General features: G+C 32.2%; 2 protein-coding genes across 5 annotated transcripts; both read left to right on the top strand.

The window, feature by feature from the left end:
- The first annotated feature begins 71 nt into the window (after positions 1 to 71).
- LOC126837907 (SET and MYND domain-containing protein 4-like) lies at positions 72 to 17,417 on the top strand. Of its 4 annotated transcripts, none has more exons than XM_050571889.1 (11): positions 72 to 455; positions 516 to 811; positions 882 to 1,024; positions 2,341 to 2,410; positions 7,565 to 9,357; positions 11,922 to 12,556; positions 13,069 to 13,321; positions 13,958 to 14,079; positions 14,313 to 14,951; positions 16,690 to 16,838; positions 16,902 to 17,417. In XM_050571889.1, exons 6-11 carry the CDS (start codon positions 11,942 to 11,944, stop codon positions 17,161 to 17,163), a joined length of 2,040 nt encoding a protein of 679 aa, XP_050427846.1. In that variant the 5' UTR covers positions 72 to 455; positions 516 to 811; positions 882 to 1,024; positions 2,341 to 2,410; positions 7,565 to 9,357; positions 11,922 to 11,941; the 3' UTR covers positions 17,164 to 17,417. The 4 variants fall into 4 exon arrangements, with proteins under 4 accessions (XP_050427846.1, XP_050427845.1, XP_050427844.1 ...); XM_050571888.1 differs by having other exon boundaries at positions 9,810 to 12,556; XM_050571887.1 differs by having other exon boundaries at positions 74 to 455; positions 7,565 to 7,740.
- LOC126837938 (alpha-1,3-mannosyl-glycoprotein 2-beta-N-acetylglucosaminyltransferase) lies at positions 3,833 to 5,819 on the top strand. Its single transcript, XM_050571948.1, has 2 exons — positions 3,833 to 3,852; positions 4,748 to 5,819. Exons 1-2 carry the CDS (start codon positions 3,833 to 3,835, stop codon positions 5,817 to 5,819), a joined length of 1,092 nt encoding a protein of 363 aa, XP_050427905.1.
- Positions 17,418 to 17,881: the final 464 nt, after the last annotated feature.

The raw sequence follows: 17,881 nt of genomic DNA, 5'->3' as shown, positions 1-17,881 counted from the left end.
GGCGCTTCACGCTGGACGTGACGTGATAACCGAACAGTGATAACAGCCCGCGCAGTTGCGCAAACGTTGTCATCTCTGCAGCCGGGGGTCACGGCTTTCCTGTTTATCTATTTAGATTTATATTTTCATTGAGTATTCGCAGATTCCCTATCTGTGCTACAGCCATGTATACTACGGTTACGACCTATAGAACTGTATGTCATGACTTGTTGGTGATGTTTTTGTCGACGCTTATCAGTTACCATAATATTTAGTTTGACGTGTGAATTGTGATACACCGTATACACTACACATTCGACACCGTCCAAAATCGGTTTGTCGGCTTATATACAATAATATTTGTAAATACATAATTAATAAAGTAGTTACACTATCATCAGTAACGTCGGTACAAACGTTTTGTTGGTTCTGAACTAAACTCCGGAACGCACTACGCATAAACAATAATTAATAAGGTAATTATCATAATGTTTAATCAACTTTTTTTTTTTACAAATTTTTTTTTTTAATTTAAGATATGCAAAAATCGCCGTTTTTGCTTCAACTCCATACATGTACGTGCTGTTAATAGTTGATCAACACGCAGTACACATCAAACATTCCTGAACGACTATGCTATTCGATGTCAGCAAGTACGACAGTAGTGTAAATCATAGAACACCGATACAGATACTGTTGCTACAGTATTAACAGAATTTATGTTATATTAAAATAAATTATAGAGAAACCATGGACTAGAAGTCTGTGGAGCTGTGCATTTTCAAGTCTCAATGTTTCTAATATTCCAAAAATTGCATTTATTGTTGGTTGTGTATGAAATTCAAGTTATTGCTTAACTATTCAATTTTTCAACTATTAATTGGTTATTTGTTTTTGTTTAGGGTTCCCTGATGAGCTTTTGTATTTACAATGCAACTTTGATTGCTTTACAAAGCTATCAAATAACGATTTGAAGTCTATGGCATCTTAAGCGCAGCTATCATATATTGTACTACAATATAATTTGAACCAGTATTTTTAAATGGTAATTATTATTTTTTTTATGCATTTTCTATGCCGTACAGTATATGAGGAGAACAAAAATGTATTTGTCTCTTTTCTATTTAAGTTACGTACCTAATTATTCTGGGTACTAGTAATTAGTAATTAATTATGTATGTACTTAGTTGATTTTTTTGAGATTATTTTTTATTTTATTTTTAACAAAAATAATAATATTTAATGTGGACAATATCTACTAGATATGTACAATATATTAGATTTATGCACAGATTAAATCTATACTCCGTACGAAAAGAGAACATATCGGTTTTGCGCATCACCACTGACAGCTGGTTGACGCTGAGGCAAATTTCTCTCATTCTTGCCAAAAGTATCTGACGGTCTCTGTCCGATCAACAAACCTAACAGAAGCACATCGCAGTTGGAGGTGCTAGGAACACAAACCGGTCGCAACCTGATATGTTCTCTTTGGAACGCAGTATAGTATCTAGAAATTTTAAAGTTGCAAGTTCAAACCCTGCCTGAGGACTGGTAACAAACATTTTCCTGTAAAAATTGTCAATCGCCCTATAAGTTTTATAGTATGTCATCATTAGTTATAGGTTATAATTCGGATTAGTATTAACGAGAAATGTAGTTTGGTATAACATAAACCATAGATGGAAATGGAACACTTTTGTATACATACTGTTGACTGACACTTGTGTTTACTCTAAAAAAAATTATGTGAAACCATATTTTTGTAAAAACAATTTTTAATGCTAATATTATTCATAACATAGTATTAAATTTGACAGCTAGATTATAAACTAATAATACTATGTTAGCAATCAAATTAAAGATGTATTATAGATAAATTTAAATTTAATCATTTAAAAAATTAGTTTATAATTTTTAAAATATGTAATGATAGTAAGAAAAGAGAAAAACTATTGACTATATTATAATTTTTACATCTCTGCTCGCGAAGTTAATAGGCATAATATGTAGTGGCATTGATTTAAAATACTAAGACAAGCTGTACTATGTAAAATAATGGTAACTGTAAGCAAGTTTTCCGCTGTCAAGAGGAAATCCTAATAAGTAATAACTACTTGTCTATGGTTGTACCTCTTGACAGCGGGAAATTTAAATTTAATCGGCTGACAGAATTGTATATGGTACTGCTAATTTGAATATTTAAAAATCAATAGTAGTAGTAACATAATTTGTTACTGTGGGTAACAAACAAATATTTATATATTTTTGTTTTTATATATTATATATATTTTTTTACATTTATAATTGGTTTTTTTTAAAAGTATTTTATGTTTTTTAACGTTTATTTTATATTTTCAGATAATTAATCAGTCTATCGAAAAAATGATACTGTGATACGTCTTTCAGATATCATTTAAAAAGGGACTATGTAAGTAATATTGTATAAAATATTTTGCATTTATAAGTGAAAAACATTAGTGATCTTGTAATCAATTTAATCCCTAATGTAGGTGCTTTAGGGAGGGGAAATGTTTCCAGTTTATAATAGTGTAATTTTAAATGAAATGTACTACTAATAATTATTATCCATATACATATTACTATGATTTCAAAATATAGGTTTACTATTATTGTTATTATAATAATATAATTATAAGTACATAATGAAGAATTAAATACTTATTATGATGAAATACATTGAGTGACATGTAGAATTTAAAAGTTAAAGTGCAGTGACAACTACTAGTACTATTATAGTGTTAATTACTGGCCATGTAATTTGTATATTCTAATCTAAGCAAAAGGAATTTAATCTCTTGGTTTAATTTATTTCGCTTCTAAAATAGTATATTTGATCAAGCATTTGTAATAAGTAGTTTTATCTTTATTCTTTTATGTATTCAGCGTATTGCTTTTTTCAAAACCCTGTACTCTTAAAGTTGGTTATTTAGAGTCTATCTGTGTGTTTGGGTTTTAATAAATATAATAGTACTAAACAACTTGTATTTTACTCAATATATTTTTCAGCTTCAAAAGTAATCTAATGTTACGCAAAAGCTTTAAAATGTTTACAATTGTACATTTATTTCTTATGCTAAAATTATTCTTGCAATTAAGTAACTATTATGGAGTAACCATAATATTTTAAAGATCGTTTGTTGATTTCTTATTGGGGAAAATTATGTCTCCTTAAAGGGCATGACTTTTAGTACATCTATTAGAGGTAAAATATAGTTTTTATAATAACGTGTTTCTATATTTGTGTTGACCTATAGTATCAGCTAAACCGCTGAACCGATTTCTTCATGTAACAATTCAATAAACCAAAAATCGTATTTAACATGTACTTTATTAGACAAAAATTCAAAAAGATCACCCGAACATCTTTAAAACAAAAAAGAAGACTAAAGCCTAATTAATTGTGACCCTATAACATTTTCTTAAAAATTTGTTGTCAATCTTTTTTTTTAATTAAGAAAAATTGAAAGTGGTCTTTTTTTTACGTTTAGATGTTAAAAAGCCTGACACAATGTTGACGATTTTAGCGCCCCATACAAATACATTTACTTTTCATAAAAGTATTCAAAATTGAAACCATTAGTTTTTTTTCAAATAATGCTTTTTCAGTATACTTTTAAGGCTTATCATGGCTTTTAACAAATAAGTTAATATTTTACTAATTGGATACAAGTCAAGTTGAATCATGATTATATAACATTAATTTTGACTAATTGCGGCAATATCTATTGTCACGAATACCATAATATAAACGTTATTTCATCTCAAGAAAACCAATCTATTTTTTTTTTCATTTACCATTTCTATTTTCTAGAGAAATAGTGGTAGCATGATGGGTTTCTTTAAAGAATCGTTAATATTTTCTAATACTATTCACATATTATTTAAATCAAGGTATTTGAAAATGGTTTTATCAATTTCAAATGTATTACTCCCTCCAAACTGTTAGTCTCTTTACTCCACTGTGCTTCTTCCTGTGTTGACTTGTATTCATCAGTAGTTGAGATAATAGAAATGTACCAAAATTGCTTGTTGCTTGATATTAATACAATAATGCTTACATTTAACCTGTTCATGTATATTAATTATTTTGATTTATTTCTGTATACATTTCATCTCATACTTTGGTAATTTGATAAGTATAGATATTTTATAGCCTTTCAAAGGTAATTGTTAAAACATTTTTGAGACATACGAGTATATTTCGCTGATATTAAGTCTTATTTCCTTCTTTTTTTTTGGTTCAGAAATGTCTTGAAAATTAAAATTAAAAGAATCATTACGTTTTTCTCATATAAATGTGATTTCATAATAAGTATTAAAAAAAAAAAAAAAATGTTTAATTCAATATTTTTAATTTTAGGTTTTGAATTTTTTTTAACGGACATATTCACATTATTGGTAAATAAATGCATGCCGAATCATTATGATTAGAAAATACTTGGTGATTGGTTAAGATAATATGGTATGAAAAACTGTAATAGAAATATTACCAACTATCGGCATACAGTCCAGCATTTAGCTAGCCAGCCCATGCTACTATGAAAAAAAACCGTTTATTAATATTAATTTTATTTAGCATATGTGTTTGGCTTGTTGTTAACAACTTTTTGCTCAACGATAATCTGATTCCTAAACCAAACAGTTATCTCGAGGAAAACCTAGACGATTTTGAACTGCGTTTAAAAATTGAAAAAGAAACACATAATTTAATCAGAGAAAACATTAAACAACTTAACTATACTAGTTATGAAGACGGTTATCAGTTTAACAAGTCAAATTTTAATACATCAACTGTGGCAGTTTTAGTTATTGCTTGTAATCGACCATCCATATCAAGATGCTTAAACAAGCTACTGAAATATCGCAAGTCGAAAGAACAGTTTCCTATAATTGTTTCTCAAGACTGTATCCATGAACGTACATCACAAGTGATTAAAAGTTTTGGCAGTGAAATAACACACATACATCAGCCTGATCAGAAAGAAATAAAGGTGCCTTCCAAAGAGAAAAAGTTTAATGGCTATTTCAAAATTGCGAGGCACTATAAATGGGCTCTGAATCAAGTTTTTAACACGTATAATTATGGGACTGCCGTAATAGTAGAAGATGACTTGGATGTAGCGCCCGATTTTTTTGAATATTTTAAAGCTACCTTGCCAATTCTGCAAAAAGATAGAACTTTATGGTGTGTGTCAGCTTGGAATGATAATGGTAAATTTGCGTTAATAGATAGAAATGACCCAAAGTTGTTGTATCGTACTGATTTTTTCCCTGGATTGGGTTGGATGCTAACCCGCGAATTATGGATAGAATTACATAAAAAATGGCCGAACAGCTATTGGGATGATTGGATGAGACATCCAGACCAAAGGAAAGGTAGATCATGTATAAGGCCCGAACTTTCTAGAAGTAAAACATTTGGGAAAATCGGTGTTAGCAATGGCCTTTTTTATGACAAACATCTCAAGTTTATTTACTTGAACGAAGTACCAGTTGATTTTACCAAATTTAATTTAACTTATTTATTAAAAAATGAGTATGACAACAATTTTGTTGGGCATGTTTACAAAGCACCACAGGTTAACTATAATGAACTTAAGACTAAAGCAATTAAACACAATGATCCAGTCAGAATCACTTATTACACCAAAAATAACTTGAAGTCGTTAACCAAGTTATTCGGCCTGATGGACGATTTCAAAAGTGGTGTTCCTAGAACGGCGTACAAGGGCATAATTAGTTTTACGTATGAAAACAGAAGGGTGTATTTAGCGCCTAGTAACGATTGGAAAGGATATGATCCTACTTGGCAATAGTTAACCACGCTTTTAAACTCGGTTTATTTATAATTTGTAAATAAATCATTTTATCACACGTCTATTGGTTTAATTATTGAATTAGTTTTGAAAATAAGTGTTGATATTGTTTTGACTTAATGTATTATCTATGCAGTAGTATAATATTATGTTTTTGTTCACCAAAGAAAATAATTTAGATTAGGTATTGATGGGAATATTTTGTTTTCAATATTGATTTCTAATCAAAATGGCTGTTATATGTAGTATTGTTTTTAATTCAATTATTTTGTTATCCTAGTTTTAAATTAATAATAAGAAAAAAAAAATAACTGTTATGTGTTTTATTTGTTATAGCATTTATGGGACGTAATAAATACAAATCTTAATTTATATAAATGTGATATTATTATTATTTTATTTTTATATAATATAAGTACTTTACACTTTAAAAAATTATACGGTGGACCATAAAAACGATTAAATTCGGGTATTTTTTACTTCTTTATCATCATAAATTTTCTTACCAATGGTATTTGTCAACATGAAATTGTTAAAAAGTTAGAAATTGTGTAGACAAATCTTATTACAAACGACATCTTAACACTTTACAATTGTTTCAGTTACGGTATTTTTTTCTGTTAATAGGTGTTCTTAAAAAACCTAATACAAAAAAAAAATAATTATGATTAAAGAGAAAATATAATTTGAACATTTTAAACAAATTATAATATAATAACATTGTTAACTGTATGCTGTACGTTTAAAGGGCACTTGTCCATTTTCAGATTTTGAGTTAATGTACCACCATTCAATGTACATTGGGGGGGACTATTGTCGAATGTAAAGATCCATTCAGTGAAAAAGTACAAATCTATTTTTTCCTAGCTTTGTTTTTGCTCTTCTGGAAAATTGTCATGAATGAACTACCAATCTCGTGTTCATTTATTTAGTTACGAAAATGTCTTGCTAAAATAACAACTGAAAATACTATTTGCAAGACTATTATAGTTTATAAAATGTATATGCATTGTATTTTTTTCAGTAAACCACGTTTTAATAAATGAAACATGCGGGTAAATATTTTGTTTTGTCTGCAAAAATGTAGGTAGTTCTTTTACTTTGGTAGTTCGGCTGAGTAAATATTATTTCAAAAGTGCTAAGACTGCTTTACTGTTCCTAAAAACATTATCCACGCTTTTGTACAAAAAAATAATGCAATTTTAGTTAATAGAAAAATAGTTTTATTTTTTAAGTTAAAACAATAGCCATTTTACATTATTGTAAATTTGTTATTGCGTTTTAATTTAAATGAGCTTGGATTCAAAATTAACATACATATTTTAGTTGTTAAAAAGTAATTTTTACATTTTAACACACTAGATACGTACATTAATATATATTTATTTTCTAGTAAAAAAAAAAAAAAACCGTTTATTTTGTACTGTACTCACATAGTAGGTATTAAATAACTAAGGGAATATTATTAAGAGATTCCTTTGCTTGGTTTAGAATGTATTTAGCTTCGCTATGGAGCAATCTGAAAGGTATTGTTTTTTAATTTATTGTTTACTTGTCTGTGTTTGCTAACTGTTGATACTTAAATGTACGTGTAATGTATTATCGTGATACTAATAATTGTTATTAAAAAATTATAAAATTGTTGTTTCTTCAATAATAGTTTTATCGTAATAGTTACAAAATAAATTAAACCTATGCATGTAGTAGATATAGTAATTAATTAAATATATTTTTTTGCACTATAGGTACTCGGTACTCACAAATTAATATTGTATCATCTGTGTTGAAAGATTAACTTAAGAGCTCATTTGAAAATCCGATGGTAAATATACAGTCGCTAGATTTCAGCTAAGCTGTTTTTCCACTTGCCGGATTTTTCTGTTTGCTAATGAAATAATTTAATATTTAAGATTACTCCACGGTAAGTAATAGCTGTTAAATTGTCCTGCATTTTATTTTAAGTACTAGTTATATATTGGTTATTGGTTACCTATCGATGACTGATGTATAATACAACTTTGAATATTATTTATTGATAATCATTAAACGCGCATAGCAAGGAATAAACTCGGCGGAATCGGAGCGGCATCTAATTTGTAAGTATCTTGTATGACACTTCTGAACAAAATCTTTATTTAAAATAGGTTTAAGGCAAATTAAATGGTACCTAATCAAAATCACGTCTAAGAAAAACAGCTCTAGGAAAATCGGACATCTGTTGTTTTTGTGATTTATAAGCAAATTTTAAAAACTGCATCCATCAAAATGTAACAATATAATATTTATTTATTACATAGTGATTGTAATGAGTATGAAGTCAGATTGTTTAAACAGATCTTAACATATATATGTATTCTGATATTATCATTACTCATATTATGTAAGTACAATATGTACTTACTATAAAGGTGCATACATAACATAATGCTTATAATACTGTCATCATTTAATTTGAATCATAAGAAGAGTACCACCAAATGAAAGGATAATGGAAGTGGCTAAAATGAGAAAAATGGGTGTGTGAGTGATAAGATTTGACAATAAAATGAATTGGTAGGTAATTAAGAAAAAGTTTGACAGGTGTGGCAAATACTAATAGCAGTAAAAGTAAGAAAAAATAAATTGAAATGTTATGTGTGTGTGTATATTGAAAGATAAGAAAAATGTATAATAGGAAAACAAGTTAAAAAGATCACAATTCACAATAGAGGGAAGTAGTGGACTTTATGATACAAACGGTTCGTTATAATTTGTTTTAATTTAAGATTTACTATGTAAAATAATATTGTACACTACAATTAACCATTTGTCGAATTTTAAGACTTGTCAGTTGTCCAAATGTGTGCAAAACATTTTTGTTTTTATTTTATCAGTTTAGACTTAGGTAAGGATAGAGTATTCGTAATAATTGTTTGACCAAAAACAAGGTATATTACCAATTTTAAGAAAAATTAAATTTTCTAGATTTGTCTGTTTTAATACATTATTTTTTCTATATTTATCGTTTAAAAAAAAAAAACTATATTGGCTGCTAAAATGTAGATATTATATTTACATGTTGTGTATCATTGCGTTGTACTATGTGTAGGTAATACCTAATATTATTTTCACCCACTGGTAAATGTAAACTACATTTAATAATATATTGTTATAATTAAAAACGTGTTTGCTTGTATTAGAAAAACATATACATACATTATACGTTGTATTTTTCTCAACGCTGTTTGGTGGGAGTATAATATTATGATCCACAGAAAAAATTAAGACACTTTTCGTTTTAGTACTAATCGCGGTATCGCATCGTAACGTTTTCTAAACAAAGTGATTTTATAAATTTAAAACATTTTATACACCCTCTAAACCAGAAGTCATAACCCTTTCTGAAAGTGACATATTTTAGTGAATTATTAAACGCGTTTGTCTCATACTTATCGACCTATACGGTGATGATCTACGAATGATGTTACTTTCAACGTCACGACTCGTTTCGAAAATGAAATCCGGTTTGGCCACCTGCTGTTTTGGTTTTGAACATTAGGTATTTAAATTATTTATTTTTTGTACAACAATTCACGACCATGTAAATATTATCTTTAACGAGTGCAGCAAAATTAATAACTGTATTGTTAAAATTTAAACCGTGCCTACTTAATGAGTATAATATAGTTATTAGTAGGATTATAGAATAATTTATTAAAATAAATATTCTTTGGTACCTATGTATCTATACTATAACTATAAAATCATGTTTAAAAAAAAAATGGGAATGACGCTTGAACATTAATTATTAAACTTGTTTTTTTTTTAAATAATATAAGCACTTATACTTACATTATAAACAAAAAACGAGTTCTTTAATTTATGACTAACCATTAAGTTTTAATTTTATTTCATATATAAATACCTTATGAATTGATTAAGGTTTTGGTGGAGTAGACTAAATTTAGATGCGTCAAGCTAAACACGGTCGTGAATTTATTTTTATTGTAGATATGTAAACGAAACCATTAACAAGATTGTGAGTTCATAAAAACGTTATAAAAAATGGCTTACACGCGGGTCTGTGTCAAGTGCAATAGTTTTTGGCACGGTTAAGATGAGTTGGAACAGCCACTAGCTATGAAATTAACCAGTTAATATTTTAAAAGGCATTACACTTTAAGTAACTATTCTTTTTCATACTTCTACAGTTGTTAGCCTAAATCTGATATATTTTCAACTATACAACCCCATATAACCCACAACCTTATACAATTTGAATGGTCATTAACCAGTTTTGGATTATTACTTTTCGAGTTATTTAATAATACTACACCAACTCCACCTTTCTTCCCGTCTTGAATTTTAAACTTAAATAACTTTAAAAGTAAATATCCAAAACTGGTTATCAACCATTCAACATTTTCAGAAATGTATTCTAAATTTAAAGAGTTAAAATAATAATATTATGTACGTTGCGATTTAAAAATCTTAAGTTCATAAATTTTTAACGCACTAGGGATGGTTATATTGTTGAAAAATATATCAAATTTGAGCTAACTATCACCTATAAAATTGTTAAAAAGAATTATTTAAAAGTCTAATATTTGTTTGAATGGTGGGTCACATAGATAACCAATCGCCTTGTATAAACAAAATTTGTTTTCAATACTATATTACACACGAACGATTCCACTAGCTAATGTTTGTTGCTTGTTAGTTATTTTCGAGGAACTAAGCATCCTCCGTAAGCATCCCCCAGTTTGCCACTTAAGTCAACACGTTTTTAAGAATTTTTATTTTCCAATGATATTCACATTTGGCTAATAGGTGTAATAAATAAGAATGCTAGTTATGTATTAATATTATAAAGCACTTAAAACAGTAATAATTAATATATTCAGCGCATATCTTTTACATAACATAATGTGTCTCTTTGTGTTGTTTGGTGAAGCATTGCGGTTTTTTTTAACCTAACCTGAGAGGGAACTGTTTGCACACCATCGATAATTGACATCACACATACAATTAATGATTAATTGTAAATATAAAAACCCGTTTTCCTCTGAACGAGGCGAGCTCGCGAACAACAACTTAATTAATACAATAAAATAAATATCTAAATTATAAATAATATACATCTTTCGAATCTGTATTCCGACGTCATTTTCCTGTTTATTTTTCTGAAACCATTCCCATCTGCATCAGCCTCTCATCCATCTTCTTTCCTTGAAAGGGTCCGTATCGACGAAAGTGATAATTTTCATAATATTATGTTTAAGCATCGATGCGGAGTTGAGAAGGTATTGTATTAATTACAATGTGTTTTTTTTTTAAAAACTTTTTTTTGTGCCTGGACCCACGATATTATCTTTTAAACCGCCGAACCGATTTGTTCGTGTAGCAACTCTATAGATCACAAATCGTATATATGAGATACTTTATTGGACCAGTTATTGGAAAAGTTTTAAAAAAATCACCCTTTCCCCTTCAAAATCGAAAAAACGCAGTTCTACGGATTGACGTCGACAAACCAAAAAAATATCATATACTCTTTGCCCTAGACATTTTTTCTTTATTTCACTTTTTCAAACAACGATTTTGTGATTTAGGTCTGAAAATTAGACTACAGGTAGATCTAGAATGGATATGCTATAGCGTACACCATTTTTTCAAAAATTACTGCTACTCACTTGTGTATAATATACTTTCTTATTGAGATGGTTTGGACTGCACCGACTGTAAATGTGTTTAATGTGTAATTATTTTAAAAATACATTCCCGCCTGGGATGGGTACCTATATTATAATATAGTTGTACTCGATGCCCTTAAGACATTGTCCGGTCGTTGTACTAATTACATTCCGCATCGGGGCACTACTCGTGTAACACCTAGATAGTCTAACGTTTCCCACACCACTTGAGGACGAATAATAATTACCTATACACTGCATTTTCGCATAACGCGGTTGCACTATTGTGGCGGATGTACCGCGACAAAATGAGTCCGAATATTATGCATTTGTGCCGCTGGCCGCCGTGTCGTTTGTTCCGTGTAATGCGTGGCCGCGGATTTATTCATTTTTATGAAACAATTATTTTATTTTTTTTCGTTTTGATCAGTTGGCGCACAAACGACGATCATGGCCCATCATGGGATGCCGATCGCCGAGTACGTGTACATTGAACACCTGAAAGAAACTATGGACGACCACCGCGGTGGTCGGCAAGACAACGTGTACGCGAAATTCTTGGACGAGCCGAACGCGGCGGCCCGTTTCCACTATGTGTACGGGCTGTTGGACGCCTCCGGTTGGCTGCCCAAGAGGGACGGCACCACGATAAAACTGTCGCAGGCCCACCGGCGGTGGCGCAGGCGATTGCGGAAAGAGCTGAAGGGCATCGGCGCCCGCGCCGACATGGACAACTCGGTGATAGACAAGAGCGACGACGTGGCCGGCGTGTTCAGGTCGCGCGGCAACGACGAGTTCAAGGCGAAGAACGACGAGGAATCGCTGTGCCTGTACACGCGGGCAGTGATGATCGCCAGCGTCAACTCCGCCGACTACTCGCTGGCCGTGGCCAACCGGTCGGCCGTCCTGTATCATATGCACGAATACCGGCTGTGCGTCGAGGACGTGGACAGGGCCCTGCGCACCGGCATGTACCCACCGGCTTCGGTGCACAAGTTGTTGGAAAGGAAAGCCAACTGTTACCGGCAACTGGGCGACGTATCGCTGGCCGTTGAACTGTACTGGGTACATATTTATATTAACATTGATTTTAAAGTACACACACACACACACATAAACTATTGTTTTGGATTTTATTCTTCATTGTTTGGACTTAGTCAAAGCTTTAACGATTTGTAACTTTTTTTTTTATTCAGAATTTCTTTTAGGAACTAAAAACATATTCTTAAGCAAATTCTATATTTGAGACGCTCAGAAGCCATCAAATGAAATTGTTCAGGACAGGCAGTTTAAGTTATTTGAAACAATGTATGTAAGTACAATTGCCATTGTACTTAGCGCACTCTAGTGGTGAAAAATTCAACTATGGAGTTATTTATCTTGGCCACTGAAAATTATACACTTTTGTAATCCAACCATGCTATTATTCGCAATTCGAAAAAAAAGTGGAGTTAATCGGTTTGGCATCTGAGCGCCTCATTTAATCTTAATACGTTTATAACTCCACTGTAATTCTGTATACCCATTAACGTGTACCAATGTGAAGATTTTATTTTTTTTTTCTTACTGTTGATCAGAAAAGTCTTGAGGCTCTGGGCGAAGCTCTAATGTCGGCTACCGACAGAGAAACGATTGTCACCAGGATTTCCAATAGCATTGAAGAGTGCCAACGCCCGGCGGAGGTGAACGTCGTGGAGAAATCACAAAAGATATCTTTGCACTTTACGGGACGTGCCAACTGCAATGTTCCCGCCTTGGCTGAATCTGTTGAAGTCGTACAACTAGACGATATGGGACGAGGTCTGGTCGCTACTAGAGATATCGTTCCTGGTAAGAATACTATAATTATTTTATATTTCCAATACATAATTGTTTTTCTATCAATTGTTTACCTATTCCTAAAAACTGGTTATGATCAGTCATTCTTTTTGCGCTTAAATAATTAAAATTTAAAAGTAATAAATTATTATGTACATATGAGACATATCAAGTTATAAAATATAACGTGAAAAATGTGATAAATGATATGTAGGTCGAAAAAAAAACTTAATACTAGGTTCAAAGAACATAATTTGTTAATAAGAACAATGTTTTAAATTAAGACTTGGTCTATTACAAAATATTTTACTAAAATTGTTTGAAAACGTCTTGACGATGACCCATCACTTCCGGTATGATACTGCTGTATATTATCTATTTAAGAAGGTTGTTTGCCCATAATCGGTCTCAGTCTGTTGTGAGCGCTGACGCTAAAGTGTATAATTTTTTGTGGTTAAGGATTTTATACTTTATTAAAGTGCAGCAAATAGCTAGCACAAGTCCGTCCTTAAGCTGCTGTGAAACTGGTTTAATGTTTAATTCATGTTGGGTGATTTATTGGACAACATACCACTTTATCTGTAAATTTGTATAGGTAACAACTTATTAGCCGTCACTACGTTCTATAGCTTTTGTGTACGTTTTTAGGCGAAATACTTATTATTGAAAAACCTTACGCTGGAATTTGCAAGAATGACGAATGGAAGTACAATTGTGATTATTGTTTCAAGCGTTGTCTGGCGGCCATACCGTGTCCCAAATGTACAAAGGTATTTTTTATATTTATCTTAATTGACGGATTGAAAACGTTACCAAGTCAACATTATAACGAACGGCGATGGAAATTATTTAAAATATGATACTCTGAAACCTTAACCGATTGACGAGGAACATTTACCGTTCAGTCATGCCTTTTGGAACAATAGCTTGGTAACGTTTTCACGGCCCGTGTTAATTGCCTAGTAATTACATATACTTACATGTGTGTATGCTTTGATTCGAGGTTCTCTATTGTGGTCAGACTTGCTTGGAAAAAGCTTACGACACTTACCATAAAGTCGAGTGTTCGATTGTGTACCCTCTCAAGGGCGACCCCACCGTGGAGTCGACACATGCTCTGGCAATGCGTTGTTTCATAACGCTGTCCAACAAGTTGGGCATTGAGCGGTATTGTTCGTCAGTGGAACAATTCGAAAGTGCTCGGTCGAAGGGTGGCGGTAAATTTGACGAAAGGCTGTTGGCTGACGAATTTTACTCCATTTACACGTTGAACGGTAACGAGACGACCAGGGCGGTGGAAAATCTGTTTTTCATACACTGCTCGGCTTCTGTAATGCTTTCGCTGTTGCTACTCAACGAAAACTATCGCATACCGACCGGTCTGATCGACACGGTCGGCAAATCGCTGGTGCACTTGTTGTGCGTGACAAACCTGAACTCTTACGTGTCCATGGAACTCCCAGACCACGTGAAAAACGAGGTCCAAGTACCTAACGTGTGCATGAACCTAACCACTATTGCTTTGGTACTGTGTCCTGCGTACAGTCTGATCAACCATTCGTGCGATCCCAACGTGATCGTTCACACGTACAACGGAGTGGAGGTCACCCGAGCGCTCCAGCCTGTCGCTAAAGGATCGCAAGTATGGTCAACGTTATTCTATTTTGATGATCTTGGAAAGCACGGGGTGTCCCAAAAAAAAAAAAAAATGGCGGGGTTCCAAACGGCTGTAGGTTGTGATGTAGTGGACCTACAGCGCTCTGGTAGAATGAAAGAGGGAGTTGTCAAGTTTCGAATGATTGCCGCTAGATGTCTCTGACCCCGGATGTTTCATAGTCGTAACTGAATTTATCCCTGTGGTTGGGGGAGAAAGAATTCTACCAAGGGCTTCACACCTGTCGTAAAAGGCGACTAAAGTGACGTAGAGCCCTCCGACAAGTGGCCTTCTGACTGGTCACTTCTTCTTGTGACACACCTTTTCCGGCACTCAGTGCTACTATTCGGCCCGCAGTCGTAGGGGATCCCTTCGGGGCGAACCACTAAAGCCAAGGAACATCAGTCGTAACTGAATTACGCTTCGCGAACTCGATCACTACTCTTGTGAGGACGCCATCTTAACAAACTGAACAATAAAGGCTGGCGACACAAATGGGAAAGCGGAGAGACATCTAGTGACAATCATTCGAAACTTCCTCTTTCATTCAAGCCCTACCAGAGCGCTGTAGGTCCAATACTTCACGACCTACAGCCGTTTGAAACCCCATCATTCTTTTTGAGACACCCTGTACAATAATGCATAGGTACTCTAAGGAACTCGTTAGCCGTGGTGTTTTCAGGCGATTCATGCTGAAGCTCTGCCACGAATCCAGGGTTTTCGGGGTCGCAAAGCTGATAGGTGACATCCCGAATGATGGATCCCTAGGGATGTGGGGTTGGGAAGGGGGGACGTGTAAGGGACGTTTTTCGAATAAACACCCGGAAAACGCCTAATAACTCGGCTAGGTGGTTACTTATAATTGAGGCGCTCAGAAGCAAAACTGATTAACTCCATAAAATGACATTTTTCAGAACAGACAGTTAAAGTTATTTGAAACAATGTATTTAGTACAATTGCCAATGCACTTAACGTCCTCTAGTAGTGAAAAATTCAACTATGGAGTTATTTATCTTGGCCACTGAAAATTATACACTTTTGTAATCCAACCATGCTGTTATTCGAAATTTGGAAAAAAAAGTGGAGTTAATCGGTTTGGCATCTGAGCGCCTCAATTGTCGAATTTCAATCATAAAACTCAGTTGTATTCAGTATTTCTGAAAGCTTGTTATGTTCTATTTTGACAAATGCCCATTGATCTTCTCTTTATGTAGTATACAAATGATTGTATATCATCTTTATGTCGACGTGTTGAATAATTATAATTATAATCATTAAACAAATCGTACATAACAATTATCATAACTGACATATTATGCAGTTTGTTGGGATTATTTGTGGCCTTTTCCAACAATCCTCCGACTTTAGACCTAGATGGATTAGGTATCCCATTAACGAGACGTTACTCAATGTCAAAAGCTGAATGGCTTTTGCTTAAGCAACACTCGAATTTCTAATGTAAATATTTGAATATTAAATGCCTACAACCTGTTTTATATACAAGCATAAACAGTTTGAGATAATTTGTTGAATATGAGAGGGGTAACCATATCTCCGCCATATAGGATAGGATAATAAACAGGATAATGTCCTCGGTCCTAGTTATTGTTTAAGTATATTCGATACCAACAACTTATTAAGCCCATAAAACAAACATAGGATTATCTTAATGATTGTCTACGCGGTGAACTTCTAATGTATAATTAATTTATATGAATTCTCGCAGCTGCTTACCGATTATGGCAGTAATTTCATGTTACGCTCAAAAGAGGAACGCAATAAACATCTCCTAGAACAATATCAGTTTCAATGCCGTTGCCAAGCTTGTGTGGAAAATTGGCCGATGTACCTGTCCATGGACTCCATGTCTTTGAGGTATACTAATTGTGAGAAAAACCTTTGTTGTTTTAACATATTCTGCATTATTTTTGTTTCAAGTGAATCTCAGTCGCTCGATCGGGACATGAAATGCTTGCCGGCAGAGATGTTGGAAAAATTCCACGAAATAACTAACAAGTTACTACCACACCGAAAAGTAAAAGCCCAACACATGGACTTCTTGTTTGTGTTTTTAAATCTATTACGTTTGCATGTAAAAAAACCGTGTACCATGTATTACAAGTGCATCGAGATGATCAAACAGTGTTTGTATTATACTTCAAACGAGCATATAGTTGACGATAAGTATACTACCAAATAAAACCTCATGGGATGTGTACATCCATACAAACAAGCAAATGATATATCACATAAATCATAATAATTATACTACAATATATAATTATTAAAACAACAAAAATGTTTAAACGGACATTATTAAAACTATGGAACGTATGATCATACTGTGAAATCTATTGTTTTTTTTTTTTGGAATTATATTTAAGTTATTTAATATTTGTTATAGTTGGTATTAAATATGTAATTACAACATTATTGAGGTGTATATTGGATTAAAAGTTTATTGTTTATTTATTAGATTCATACCAATTCCAATGTAAGTTTTAACATAATAAATAACTATTGCGTAACATAATTTATTCGAAACTTTTAAAAGTTCACTACTTTAAATGTTGGCACATTAATAACATGTTGCTAGCTATAACTTATTTTTTACACTATTTTCAAACATTGACAACTAGCAGTTCACTTGAATTATTAAATTTAAATAACTAGAACACTGACAGCTGTTATGATTTTTGATAATAAAACATAATAAACTGCAATTAATCATAATTAAATCACAATAATTCATGTTTTTACGTTACTTAAGTAAAAATGTGTCAATAACTAAAAATCAAGTTTAAATGTTTTTTAATAAAAGAACGTAAAATAGATCTTGAAATTTTTTTTATATAAAAGATTTGATTAAAAACTATAACCTTTTTATTTGAAATTTTTTTTCGTAACCGTCTTAATAA

The sequence above is a fragment of the Adelges cooleyi genome, unplaced genomic scaffold (genome assembly GCF_023614345.1).
Source record: "Adelges cooleyi isolate 19-005CV unplaced genomic scaffold, UGA_ACOO_1.1 ACOO_flye_CR_arks_rails_tigmint_CR_PRNA_30, whole genome shotgun sequence".
In the NCBI taxonomy this organism is placed as follows: domain Eukaryota; kingdom Metazoa; phylum Arthropoda; class Insecta; order Hemiptera; family Adelgidae; genus Adelges; species Adelges cooleyi.
Note: the sequence above shows the minus strand (reverse complement) of the source record. Positions and strands in the feature narration are given on the sequence as shown.

What these genes read in the sequence shown, in the direction of transcription:
- LOC126837938 (XM_050571948.1), top strand. Translation starts at nt 3,833, where the DNA reads ATGGGTTTCTTTAAAGAATC. An exon ending in ATGGGTTTCTTTAAAGAATC is followed by an intron (nt 3,853 to 4,747) that starts GTTAATATTTTC and finishes TAACTATACTAG; the next exon opens with TTATGAAGACGGTTATCAGT.
- LOC126837907 (XM_050571889.1), top strand. Translation starts at nt 11,942, where the DNA reads ATGGCCCATCATGGGATGCCGATCGCCGAGTACGTGTACATTGAACAC. An exon ending in TGGCCGTTGAACTGTACTGG is followed by an intron (nt 12,557 to 13,068) that starts GTACATATTTAT and finishes ACTGTTGATCAG; the next exon opens with AAAAGTCTTGAGGCTCTGGG. An exon ending in CTGTCGCTAAAGGATCGCAA is followed by an intron (nt 14,952 to 16,689) that starts GTATGGTCAACG and finishes GAATTCTCGCAG; the next exon opens with CTGCTTACCGATTATGGCAG.